This window comes from Nicotiana tomentosiformis, chromosome 1 (genome assembly GCF_000390325.3).
Source record: "Nicotiana tomentosiformis chromosome 1, ASM39032v3, whole genome shotgun sequence".
NCBI lineage: Eukaryota > Viridiplantae > Streptophyta > Magnoliopsida > Solanales > Solanaceae > Nicotiana > Nicotiana tomentosiformis.
Window position 1 is genome coordinate 53,543,915 of NC_090812.1, and position 13,876 is coordinate 53,557,790.

The window sequence follows — 13,876 nt, forward strand, 5'->3', positions numbered from 1 at the left end:
TCCAGGTATACGAAAAGGCCAGGGAGAAAGAAGTCATCGATTTCATTTGGGATCATATCATATGCCTATTCGGAATGCCGACCGAGATCGTGTGCGATAACAGGAAACAATTCATCGGCAACAAGATAAGCAAGTTTCTCGAAGATCATAAGATCAAAAGGATCCTATCAACGCCCTACCACCCTAGTGGGAACGGGCAAGCAGAATTGACCAACAAAACCATACTCCAAAACCTCAGAAAGAGGTTAACTGACGCCAAAGAAAGATGGAAGAAAATCTTGCCCGAAGTCTTATGGGCATACCGAATGACCTCGAAGTCCAGTATCGGGGCCACCCCGTTCTTACTAGTCTACAACACTGAAGCTCTAATACCGGTCGAAGTCGGAGAGCCAAGTCTTGGGTTACGATATGCAATCGAGGAATCGAACGGTGAGGCTATGAACACGAGCCTAGATTTATTGGATGAAAGGCATGAAGCAGCCCTTGTCTGGTTGGCTGCCCAAAAGCAGCGGATCGAGAGATATTACAATATAAGGACCAACCTTCGACACCTCAATGTCGGGGACTTAGTACTAAGAAAGGTTACACTAACACTCGAAACCCAAACGAAGAGAAGTTAGGGCCAAACTAGGAAGGCCCTTATCAAGTTATCATGATCACCGGTAAAGGATTGTACAAACTCGGAACGATGAACGATGAGCAACTACCGAACAACTGGAACATAGCTCACTTGAAGCGATACTATTGCTAAGGTAAGATCCCATTCATTTCTTTTTATTTATTTATATTCTGAACTAACACTTGTAGGGAATCATCAAAGAACGATACAATCTTTAGGCCTGAAAGCACGCGTTGCACTCTTTTTCCCTTAAACCGGTTTTGTCCCAAATGGATTTTTCGGAAAGGTTTTTAACGAGGCAACAAGTAAATCGTGCTAACTTAAAATTGAAGGCCAGTTACGAACCGGTATCGAAGACCACAACGGTATTCGAGGCCTCTCTTTGATCGGTCCCGAACACTGGGCGGCATCACCCTCGAATAACAACTTTAGCAAGGAAGGAAACTTTATGATTCAATGTTCTCGGCTCGATGGGTAGGATTTACTGTAAGGGTCAAACTGTCAAATGAACCGTACCCGCATAGACTGCTCGATCCCTGACACAAAACTTGTACACATGTGTAACTATTACGCACAAGAATAAAGTCTCTACCTTGCGAATAAATATCTTGTCCCTTAAAAATTAAAAAAATTCTTTTTGTGAAGGAATTTCCTACATACGATCCCCTAAAGGTATCGAGCCCAAGGGCCGCCTTATCCGGGTTCAAATGATCACCCCAATCGGGGACTGCCGTTCAAAAACAAACTCGGACGGCTCGGGCTATCGAAGCCCGTTGGAGCAAGACCTACTAGGTGACACCCAAACTAAAAAGGCTAAGGCCATACTAAAATGGCTCAGAGACGTCCGAGACCTGTAACAAAAATAAGGCCTTCAAAAATTTCATAACAGGTTCTAAAGGCTACCCTCGGCAAACTACAATCTAAAAAGTCATAAGTACTTTGGGAAAAAAAGATTTCTCGATCATGTCGAATTCCCACGATGCCTTAAACAAAATAATGTCGAAGGCAAGGCCTGTTCTAAAGACTACCCTCGGCAAACTACAATCTAAAAAGTCATAAGTACTTTGGCAAAAAAAAAGTTCTCGATCATGTCGAACTCCCACGATGCCTTAAACAAAATAATGTCTAAGGCTAGGCCTGCTCGAACCTCCGGACATGACCTAACTATTTTATGCTAAGGCATTTCGACCTTTGCAAACATAATGAATAAAGCAAAGGAAAACAGAATACATAAACTACCGAAGGGGAAAACAAGCCTCATATATCATATACAATATTTACAAAGGCCAAATGGCCCTAACAAAAATACAAAAGTATACGAGTACAAAAAAAAATAAAAAAGCAATTTTTTTTACAAAGGCGTCTAAACAGCCTAGTCTTCTTCGCCCCCGGTTCCATCGGAACCCTAAGAGTCTTCTTCTTCTTCTTCTTCGGGGTTGGCCAACTTCTTAACCTCGGCCTCGAGCCCCTTAGCGATTTCGATCTCGGCTGATAGATCGAACCCCCGAGCATGAATCTCCTCGAGGGCCTCTCTTCGTGACTGCCACTTCTCGTATTCAACGATATCTTTCAAGCGGTCCTGGGCCGCCTCGGCATCGGCCTTATATTGGGCCACCATCTCGTCGGCGTCGGCTTTACCCACCGCAGCCACTGACTTGGCCGTTTCGAGTTCCTTGGCCATAATTTTCCGATCGGAGGCAGCCGAACTTAGCCGAGACTGGAGCTCTTCGACCTTTTTGGCCTGCATCTCGGCATTTTCCTTTGCTGCTCGAAGCTGGACCTCAGCCGAAGTTAGTTACGCCCGAGCAGCCTCCTTTTTCGAGGCCAGATGATCCATCCTGCCCCTTCATTCGTCGGTTTCGGCCTTGACAATGTCCATCTCAACTCGAGATTGGGCAACCCGGTCGATTTTTTATTGGACCTGCGGATTCCGATCGTTAGTTACCAAGCCTAGCTCGTCATCGCTAACCTCAAATATCTTTACCTGCTTGGTCAAATCGGCATGCTCCTTCCGAGCCACCTCGAGCTCAGTTCGGAGGCGCTGGGCCTCCCCTTCACGCTATTCACTGAGAAGTTTGTAGGAATCCCTCTTCTTAGTGAGCCCTCGGACCTCGGCCTCAAACTGTTTCAGCTCATCTCAGTATCGGAGAAAAGTCTCATAGTGAAGCACCGAGGCCTACAAACACAAAAAAAAATGTTAGAGTTATCTGCAAAATAGCCTAAGTACAAATTGATAACCATTGAGGAATATCTAAAGTTACCCGGTTTAACGCCTGCTGCGCTTCGTTGAACAGACAGGGTACATCCACCTCATTCATCTTGGCATGATCATCCTCGGTCACCAGACACCGAAGATAGCTAGCCACCCCTACGGGGGCGGAGAGGACCCGGGAGTCTTCCGGAAGAGAGAAAGTGATGAATCGCTTCCATCCAGGATCCGCACTCGGGGCAGGGAATCGATTGACCAGTTTGGGACTCGAGGAAGGTCCGCTTGCTCACGAAGATGGACTCTTCCTCGGTATATCTAAATCACCCAACCCGGTGATACCCTCTATGGTCGTAGAGTCCACTCCATGAAAGAAGCCGCGGAAGGGATCGTCCGCTCCGAGAACTCCCTCATTGGGACGTTCTTTCACCGTCTGAGCCTCATTATACATGGACTCAGTGAACGAAGGTGACTCGGTGATCTCTACCACACCAAGAGCTTCCTTCGACGGACTCCCCACGTCTCGGGTAGCTTCGGTCTCGGCCTCCTCCTCGACCTCCCTAGCTCGATGAAGATCGACATCGTCTCTCTCTGGTTCGGAGGCCCCTTGCCCTTCGAGTCGCGTCGACACTCGGGCCACTAGATTGAAGGTTTCTTCCTCATGTTCTTCTTACGCACCGGCCTTCTTTTTGGCTTTTTCTTCTCCAAGCTCGGAGAACTCGGGGCCCTTTTTCTTTTTTTCTCTTCACCCTGTCTTAGAGCAGGGGACTCGGCGGGGACATCATCGCTACCAGATGGGGGCCTCATTTGGACGTCCTTGGATAAACTTGCAAAAGAGAATAAAGAAAATGAGAATTTTGTATAAGGAAAACCAAATATTACCCATGAAGAAGATCTCACCATGTGAACGGGCCTCCCATCGGCCCTTTGAAAGCTCACGCCATGAGCGTTCAGAATAGGGTCTTTGTGATACGCTGCCCTTGACCAACTCCTTGAGTCGAGGAACTACATTCGGGACCCAAGCAACAGCTGCACCACCACAGAACACCAGTAAGAAGGAAGGTAAAAAGGCGATAAGGCAAAAAGGCAGCTGCACCACCACGAGCGCTCCAGAAAGAAGGGTGGATTTGACCGAGGGTTATCTCATATCTCTTGCAAAAGTCGATTATAACTAGGTCCAAGGGGCCCAACATGAAGGGATAAGAGTAAACACTTAAAAACCCCTCGACGTGGGTGGTGATGGCTTTGTCAGGTTCGGAAACCACCATATGTTTGTCAACCTAGTTATAATCTTTCTTGACTTCGGAGAGAATATCCTCGGTGATCGAGCAGATGTACCTCGAAACCTCCTTACACCGGCCTGGTACGGAGGAGGGCTTTTCGACTTTAAAATCAACATTGACCGGGCATCCCCCCGGGATGAACATTTTTAGAGGAGGTTCCGGTGCTGGTTCCTCTGCAGCAGTGCGTGAAGCGGTCTCTTCAGTAGCCGGCCGCGAGGTACAATGAATTTCTTTTTGGGGAACAATTTTGGATGTTTTCGCCATTTCTTTATAGAGAAGAAATAAGGAAAAAGAAAGAGTATAATCAGTGGTTTGAGAAAAAGACGAATGAGAGTTCTTATCAAAGATCTCAAAGTAACCAGAATATAAGTGTTTGGAAGTATTAAAATTGCTTAGTTACGAGGGCAGAAGGTTTGAATGTAAAGTTTGAATAAAAAAGTGAGGGGGTATTTATAGTTTTCCAGCGACGGTTCACATCTAGGAATGGCCGACCAGCAACTGACGAGCATTTATTACCATTAAGACTTGACTGAAGAGACGTTTTGACTGTTTTGTCGTTTCTGCCGTGTTGTGCCGAAGAAAGAATCAAAAGGTCACTTCGTTTCTCGTCGTCTACTCTCCGAAAAATGAGGGGACTATTTGTATACGGTCGGAATCGAGCTCGCCTACGACATGGTAGGTTAGGCTCAGAACATGACAACCAAAGACTGAAGATCGACCCCGAGTCCTATCGAGCTAGAACCCGGGGCCAGAGTACCTGTCTTCGAGAACATTAAGTCAGTAATCTCGGAGTCGACCTTATCCCCGATCGAGCTCGGAGAAACATTGATGCGATAACTAACAGAAGACCCAAATATCCGTGTCCGGTCGGATATTGCGGCGGGAATCTCGGCACGTATCAGTAAGGAACCAGCAATCAGCAAATCAAGAGATTTTTACCTTTTATGGAAATGTACCTAGAGTATGACTTATCTACTATAAAAAGGGGGTCTGATAATTCATTTAACACATTGTAACATGCATCCCAAATCAATATATTATTATTCTTTTTAAATTCTTATTATTCTCTTGTTATTCTGTTCAATCAAAACACTTTTGGCTCGAGGGTGGCTAGCCTTCTAAGATTGTTCAACTGTATGGTTAGCATTTACTTTTCCATTACTTATTTCAATTGCAATCTAATTTGTCATTTTGTATCAAGTTAAATTACGTATCCTTAAAATCACTTACAAATACAATTGTTATCCGATTTTGAGGGTAAACAAAATTCTTCGCTTTCAATTAGAGTTTCGGATTTGACTTTAGTTATCTTTGGTAAGAAGAGGTAAAATTCTTTTGTGGAATTTTATGGTGTGAATCTAAATTAGTATGAGCACTGTATATTTGAAGGAAAAGAGAGAAAAAACCTCATTCTTTTCTAAACGAAAAATAGAGTAAAGAGCTCTAAAAAGGAGAAAGATCCGAAACTCCAAATCTTACCTTTCACAACATTAGGAAGAAAAAAAAAATCTTACCTTGTATAAGTCAGACATCATCCATAAATATACTTCCCCTTCCTTGTGGCCTTTTCGTCTTCTTAATTTCCCTCCCTCATTTCTTCAATTAAGTTTACTCACGAGGGAGCGTCGGCGCGTTAGCGCGTATTCCAATCCACCCCCGGGCCCAAACTCCACCTCTACTCCTTCATTAACTCATCACCTCCTCAAGAAAGTTCATTCGTCACCCTTCAAATTAAAACTCTCATGATCAGAAAAACACACACACACACAGAGCTCTGTTTCTGTCTCCAGAACAAACACTTATATATGGCAACCCCATAAATACAGACTCAAGGTTCATCAACTTATCCTTTTTTGTTTTTTGTCATTAATTTTTTTATTGTTTTTGAGTTGGTGTGGCAATGGCGATATGGACCAACTTGTCACATTATCTCACATCGAAATCCAAGAAAGCTAATCTTTACTACGTGGCTGCAACCGTTGTTCTTTGTTGTACCTTTTATGTAATCGGACTTTGGCCACAAGGTGGTGTTAACACCACTCAATTATCCTCCACCACCCTCCTACCCACCCTACCCTGCAACCCATCAATTAAAAACACAAATTCCAATTACGGTTCATCGATTTCCCTCGAATTCACCGCGCACCACACCGCCACTGACCTTGTCCCACTCTCACCATCGGCGCGTGTAAACCACTTCCCTTCATGCAACCCCGAGTTGTCCGAATACACCCCATGTGAGGATTCAAAAAGGTCGTTGAAATTCGATAGAAACATGCTTATTTATAGAGAAAGGCATTGTCCTGAGAAGAATGAGTTGTTAAAGTGTAGAATTCCGGCACCTTTTGGTTATAAACCGCCGTTCAGGTGGCCGGAAAGTCGTGACTCGGTTTGGTATGCGAATGTTCCGCATAAACATCTTACGGTAGAGAAAGCCGGTCAGAATTGGGTCCGGTTTAAGGGTGACCGGTTCACGTTCCCCGGCGGTGGCACCATGTTCCCACGTGGCGCCGATGCTTATATTGATGATATCGGAAAGTTGATCAATCTTAAAGATGGTTCCATCAGGACCGCCATTGATACCGGTTGTGGGGTAAGTTTTATTATTTTATTGAATTCGTTTGGACTTTCCCTTTTTGGTGTTTGTATGTTTGATGACTTGTTTTTGGAGAATGTTTCTCAGAAAGGTTTTCTGTTATTTGGTTAGAAAATGAAAAGTATTTTCCAATATTTTTTTTATTGAATATTGATAATAATGGTAGTCTAACATAAATGGACTAGTTTTATATTTACACCAATCTATGGCAACCCGCGTTCTTTATTCATGCTTGGGTAGGCGGCAAGGGGAGCAAACTTTAGAGGTAAAAATTTGAGTATTAAAAATTCATAATAATGTCTCCAAGTGTTGATTGATAATTGTGAGGCTTTTGCTGGACAATATATTTCGTTGTAAAATATTTTCTGCCAATCAAACATAAAAAAATGACTTATTTTTAGGAAAATTTATGTCATCAATTTTTCCCTTTTTGAAGCTTTGACTTTTCAAGAGAAGTAAGAAAAGAATGGGTAAGTTCTATGGCAATGCACGTGGTTTTCCAACGTATTGGTTGGAAGTGGTCTAAAATTACATTTTTTCAAATTTAAATTACAGGAAAAAATGAATTTTATAAATTTGACTTTCTTATTCTCTATTATAGAAAATGTCTTATTTTTGTGAAAACTTCTTACAGAATAGGTATGGATAGTTGGCTGAAGTGGGGTGTGTTGGGGGGTGGTTGAACTAGATGATTGCTAGAAGTTTTGATACATTTCGTGTGGGATTTTCATTCCTAGCGTTGAAATTGTTGGTTTTACTGTTAAAAGTTGGTAGCTCGGTTTACTTGATTTGAGAAAAAAAGTTGGTAGTTTGGTGTAGTGAACTCAGTGGAATCCTCAATTGGTTGAAACCCAAAATGTGTGTTTCCTTCATTTACACTTAAAGAATAGTATGTTTTATTGATTTGCCTAAAAAAGAGCACAAACTACTCAATTCAAGACTAAATTGCAAGCAACGAAAAAGTTATTATGGTTTTAACATTTATAATGTTACCCTACTCCGAATTTAACATTTGATGCACTTATATGGGAACTTATTAATTGCTTACGCATATGTAGTTTAAATTCCGTTTTCCCACCCTTTTCAGTTTTTCGGTACTACAAGCATTCTTTGGACCACGCCCTAATACAATTTTATGTATTAAACATGAGGGTATATTGTTAATTAAAAAAGGTTACATTAAATTGTAGACAAGGAAGTGTGCTTATTTAGAAATACATATTACACGATCACAGATGGATTCCTACTAACTATTTCATTAAAAGTGGTCCACGAATAACTTTAGTCTTGAATGAGGAAGGCTGAGCTGAATTCTCAAAATTTCCATTATTAGGAAACAAATTTTGAGCAAAATTCTCTACTACCATTACAGTTAATTAGTAGAAAGAGTCCATGCTCATTAGATGTAACGGCCTCTTTTAGACCCTATATTAGAAGATTCCCACATGAACAATCAACAGAACCATAATGTAAGTTACTGGGAGTATCACTAGTCCATTACAACTATGTAACTATTGGTGCAAACTTTAAATGAGTGAACCATTTGCCACTGGCTTTAGGATCTAAATGAAATTTGCTAATTATTCCAACTATGCATGTTTTCTTGTTCTATTTCTTTACCTCCACCATATGAGGCTTATTTTACCATGTACAAGTTCAGGTTGCAAGTTGGGGTGCTTACTTGCTCTCTCGAAACATCCTACCAATTTCATTTGCACCCAAAGACACACATGAAGCTCAAGTTCAATTTGCCCTCGAGCGAGGAGTTCCGGCATTGATTGGGATTTTAGCTACTAAAAGGCTACCTTACCCTGCAAGAGCTTTCGATATGGCACATTGTTCTCGTTGCCTCATCCCTTGGGGACAATATGGTAATCTAAATTACATAGCTTTGAACTTTTGCTCATTTTATCATGTATGTCCTCTAAAGGAAGATTGATCATTTTAATTTTACTTTTATCCATTTGATATGGAGCAGATGGGCTGTATTTAATTGAAGTTGATCGAATTTTACGTCCTGGTGGATACTGGATTCTTTCTGGACCACCTATTAACTGGGAAAATCACTGGAAGGGCTGGAATAGAACAGCCAAAGATTTGAAAGCAGAGCAAGATCAAATTGAAAGTGTTGCAAGAAGCCTATGCTGGAAGAAAGTAACTCAGAAAGGCGAACTAGCAATTTGGCAGAAGCCAACTAATCATATGCATTGCAAAATTAACCGGAAGGTCTTCAGGAAACCACCCTTTTGCCAGGAACAAGATCCAGACAAAGCATGGTAATGTTCTACTTCTTGAATGTTTACGATTCAACAAAGGTTTGATTTGACTTTAGAGGACTTCCTTGTCATTTCCCCATTTAGGTGCATAGGCCTTTTGTAGTAGGAGTGAGATGAACTGCAACGAAGTTCATTCTGCTTTCAAAATTTTTACTTAAAGAATGTGATGATATACTCCTATTCTCTTCATTTCTTTGGGCCTCTCAAATGTAAATGTGAAGCTGAGTGACTCACTTAGCTACGGATGGGGTATATTCATCTCATTCTTCTTACTGTCCTTAAAATAATTTGAATGGGTACCGAGACATTTTGAGAAAAAGCGATTGCCTGTCTCACAATTGAACTACTTTATGTTATTCTGCACCTTTTGTCATATTAATTTTCATTGAAACTGCTTTAAAATATTCCTCACTTTTGACATGGTAGAAATCTATGGTACTTGATGAAAAGGCATCCAACTTCGGTGAAGTCAAAACTATGCTTCCTAGATGAAGTATAGAATTAGGTAAGAGCGTTCCGTAATGTATTAATCCAAGACTCTTCAATCATCCAGGTACACCAAGATTGATGCTTGTTTGAGTCCCCTCCCTGAAGTCTCCAACATTAGAGATTTTGCTGGAGGGCCATTGGCAAATTGGCCAGAACGATTGACTGCCGTCCCTCCTAGGATTGCTACTGGAAATATAGAGGGAGTTACTGCAGAGGGCTTCTCTAAAGATACAGAATTGTGGAAGAAGAGAGTCGCTCACTACAAGGCGTTGGACTTCCAATTAGCAGAGTGTGGAAGGTACCGTAATATACTTGACATGAATGCTTGGTTGGGAGGATTTGCAGCTGCACTTGTTGATGATCCAGTTTGGGTCATGAACGTCATCCCTGTTGAGGCTGAAGTCAACACCCTTGGAGTCATCTATGAACGTGGTTTGATCGGGACATACCAAAGCTGGTAAGCCCACTACTCCTATGAAAAGTTTGTTTTTGCCATTTGCTGCTTGTTACTGATGATGCTCTTTTCATTTAGGTGCGAAGCCATGTCTACTTATCCTAGAACTTATGACTTCATACACGCTGATTCTGTTTTCAGCCTCTACCAGGACAGGTAGCCGTTGGATGGTTCATATTCCTCCTCGAGCTATCATTGAGCGTTGCATGTTTTATTTATTGTTGATTTATGTTTATGTATGCAGATGTGAAATGGAGGATATATTACTGGAAATGGACAGAATATTAAGGCCACAAGGCAGTGTAATTTTCCGAGATGACGTGGATGTTTTGGTAAATGTGAAGAGCATAGTAGATGGACTACAATGGGATAGCAGGATGGTTGATCACGAAGGTGGTCCTCATGTTAGGGAAAAGCTTCTAATTGCTACTAAGCAGTATTGGACAACACCAGCCCCTGACCAAGATAAACAACCTTCATAGGCATCAATGAATCTTCTAAGTATAGTGTTACAATCTTGCCAATTCTTTACTTCCTTTGTTGATAAATTTTGTTTGTTCAATGGACTCTTGTGATTTTTCATTGACCTCTCTATCTTTTTGGCTTCAAAATAAACAAGAGGATATTGAGGTTTTCGCCTGAGAATACTCTTTTTACTATTTGGCGTTTGAACCGGCTTGTGATGTTTTACTTTACGCTTACCCTTTTACATGTTGAAATGCAAAATTTGGTATGGAGACCAGTTTTTATTTGATAGAGTTGAATTGACTACAGATGTTTTTCTTCTACTATGAACATCTCAACCATTATGTCAACAAGGATTGGATGGCTTGTGACATTTTGCTTTTACGCTTACCATTATATCTTTTTGATCCTTGCTTCTAGGATTGGTCCAATCATTCTCTTATGTTTCAATTTTATCGTGTCACAAAGTCGAGCATTAAGTTGCTCATGCTTAGTTTTATGAAGAAATTTAATGCTAACATAATTAATGAAATTAATTTTACAAGGTTACCTCTTTTATCTTTGCTGGTCTAGGCATTTAAATTGTATTTTAGTTTATTCAAGTTCATAAAATAATTTGTATTATATTTTCAACTCAAGACACAATAGTCCAAATAAATATTATAGGCTAATATTAATATATTAATTATATAAGTCCACATAAATACGGATTTAATTAAAAGTCCAAATCCCTTAGGCTAGCCAATTGAATTGAGTTATATAGTAAAAATTGTATGGGGCGCCCTATTTGGTCGCCCCTTTTTAATTTGTACCCGCTTTGTTTTTTCATTTGCATCCGTACCCGTTTTTTGTTAAAAGCATTTTAGAAAGATGATTTTGCCCTTCTTTATTAAAAGACTACTTTCTCTTCAAGTATACATCATATTGTCTCTTGTCTCTGTCTCTCTCTCCTTCTTCGCGATTTTGATTTCTTCTTCTCTGAAATCAAACGGTTTTCAGCATTGCATTCTTTTTGATTTTGCAACTGTTTCTTCCCCAACAACATTAAGTATAATCACATGTACGATTTTAATGGTTGCTTTTGTACATTGCATTAACTTTGTATGGGTTTTCAATTTAGGATTAGTTTTATGATTTAATTTCTGGATTTTTTGTTGATAGTAAACTTAGTTGAATCGTTTTCCTTTTATTTGTGCTAAAATAGTTTCCTAGGGTTTACTTTGATTAGTGCATTAGTTTTGTAGGTTTTATTTTTACGATTAGTGTTTTTAGGCTTTTTGCTGAAACTTTGTTCTGTATTTCTATGAAGTTAGAGGGCTTTTAAAATATAACTTAAGCCAAATTGTGCTGAAGTTTTTAAAGGTTTTTTTGATAATATTATGAAGTTATTTGTAAAAACTACAACATGTTTTGGCTGAAGTTTTTATTCTATAAATGCTGAACTTCATCATTCTTAGAGCTAAAGATTTGTTATGTATTTCTCTGAAGTTAGAGTGCTTTAAAATATATCTTAAGCCAAATTGTGCTGAAGTTTTTAATGACTGTTTTGAAAATGTTTTGAAGTTATTTTTCCCACCTGTAATTTTTTTGAACATATGGCATCTGGGAAATCCAAAGCACCTAAAGATCCTAAAGCACTTAAAGCACCTAGAATACGTAAAGCTCCTCCAGTCCCTGTTTCTGTACCTGCAAAACTAGGGGAGAGATATTATGAGTTTCGAGATTGGTTTAACTGTCGTGCTTACTGGAAGGGGAACCATGATTTGAAGGGTTTAATTACAACTTTCTTGACTCCTGCACAATGGGAAAAGCTGAATAATGGTACAGTTTAGTATATTATGGCTATGGAGAATTTCCATTGCAGCATGAAGTTGGTTCATTGTTTGATTCTTTCTCGTGTATTCACCAATGATCAAGATTCCATTAGTTTCAAGATTATTGGCCGTGATGTGTCGTTCAGCCTTGAAGACTTTCACATTATGTGCGGTTTGAGGATTAGATCACATAATGTTGACAAACCAATTAAACGAGAGCAAGATTCTGAAGCACTATTTGGGAAAGTCTAAGGGTGTGACCTTGAAGGACATTCAAGATTATATGATACGGAATAAAATTAAAAAGGATGATGTGAATTTCAAACACGTATGCGAGAGTGATGAAGATGCTGTGAAGCTTATGGAAATTCTTATTGTGGAGTCTATTTTGTTCGGAATAAAGAATGAATTAACTGTGTTGGAGGAGTATGCAGCTATTGTTGAAGACGATCAAGCTTGTCCTGATTATCCTTGGGGTAATGTGTCTTATGAGAAGCTTATTACTGATCTCGTCCAATTTCACTCCTCTATTTGAGGATATGAAAACGGTCGATGCAATAGTAATACCCATTAAGGAGTCGGGGTCGATTTTTCATAGGGAGATATGGATGGGTCTTAGGGATATATATTATAATGTATGAGCTTGAATTATCTCAAATTGTACTTCCACAAACTTTGGTTGTTTCTAGGTCTAATTTAATCTAAGATTACAAATTAAGAATTTAAAAGGAAGGTGTTTTTGGTTGTTTTTCAAATGATATAAAAGGCCTAGGGCTATGACCTTCACATAGGTGTTCGCCTAATGGGTTGTAAACTTTAAAGCTTATTTTATTGGTCGGGGTATATTATAGATATCAACACCCAAGTACCCACTCAATACCTCTCGGTCAGAGAGTGATTTTGCCCAATTTGGCTTTCTCAAGTCCAAATGGGTATTGAACAAAACAGTTGATGATAAGCTCAAGTCGGGTTTTACTATCTCTAGGTTCAACCCTTTAATTGGGCTTATCAATCTCTCGATTGACCCAATTTCTTGCTAACCAAGTTTTTCTAGACTAAGTCTCTTTTTCTCAAGTAGAGACCGAGTCAATGAAATAATGTTTGCAACCAATAATTTTTCACATAAAAACAAAAACTAGGCTAGATAATCAACGGTCAACCATAAACAAGCAATAAATCAAACACCCATTAAGCTTACACACTAGGGTTGGGTCACAACCCTAGTGAAAATCTAGCTACTCATGCTTAAATTGGAAGGAAAAGAAGAAAAAGTGATAATTAAATCCATATTGATAATTAAAATGATGAAATCAATATTCAAAAAGCTCAAAATAGCAAAAACTACTAAAAAGAGTAAAAGACAACGTCTACAGTAGCTGTTGATGTCAAAACTTGACCTAAAAAAGTGAAACTTTTCTATTTATACAGTGCTGGAATTTTCGAACAAAAATGCCCTTTCGGAGGTTCTGTGGCCGCACTTTGCTTCAGGCTGACAGGAATGGAATCCTGCCGCCGCATAATTCTAAACTGCGACCACACTTATCTCTTTCTGCGATCCGCGCATTTCTGAGTGCAGCCGCACATTGCTCTTCTGCGAACCGCACAAATGTGACTGCGATCGCGTAGTTGTTCTTCTGCGACCGCACAATAATTGTGCGGTCCGCACTTATGTTG

General features: G+C 40.0%; 1 protein-coding gene and 1 long non-coding RNA gene across 2 annotated transcripts; one reads left to right on the forward strand and one right to left on the reverse strand.

Moving 5' to 3' along the window:
* Window positions 1-1,869: 1,869 nt before the first annotated feature.
* LOC104119895 (uncharacterized) lies at window positions 1,870-5,435 on the reverse strand. The gene is made up of 3 exons (XR_004503342.2): window positions 2,881-5,435; window positions 2,604-2,795; window positions 1,870-2,540 (listed from the first exon to the last, which is right to left on the reverse strand). It is a non-coding gene; the product is annotated as an uncharacterized lncRNA (long non-coding RNA).
* A 249-nt stretch (window positions 5,436-5,684) lies between these two features.
* On the forward strand, window positions 5,685-10,696 carry LOC104119893 (probable methyltransferase PMT15). Its single transcript, XM_009631502.4, has 6 exons — window positions 5,685-6,701; window positions 8,365-8,575; window positions 8,683-8,980; window positions 9,534-9,926; window positions 10,002-10,079; window positions 10,168-10,696. The coding sequence occupies exons 1-6, from the start codon at window positions 6,009-6,011 to the stop codon at window positions 10,403-10,405; spliced, it is 1,911 nt and encodes a 636-aa protein (XP_009629797.1). The 5' UTR covers window positions 5,685-6,008; the 3' UTR covers window positions 10,406-10,696.
* Window positions 10,697-13,876: the final 3,180 nt, after the last annotated feature.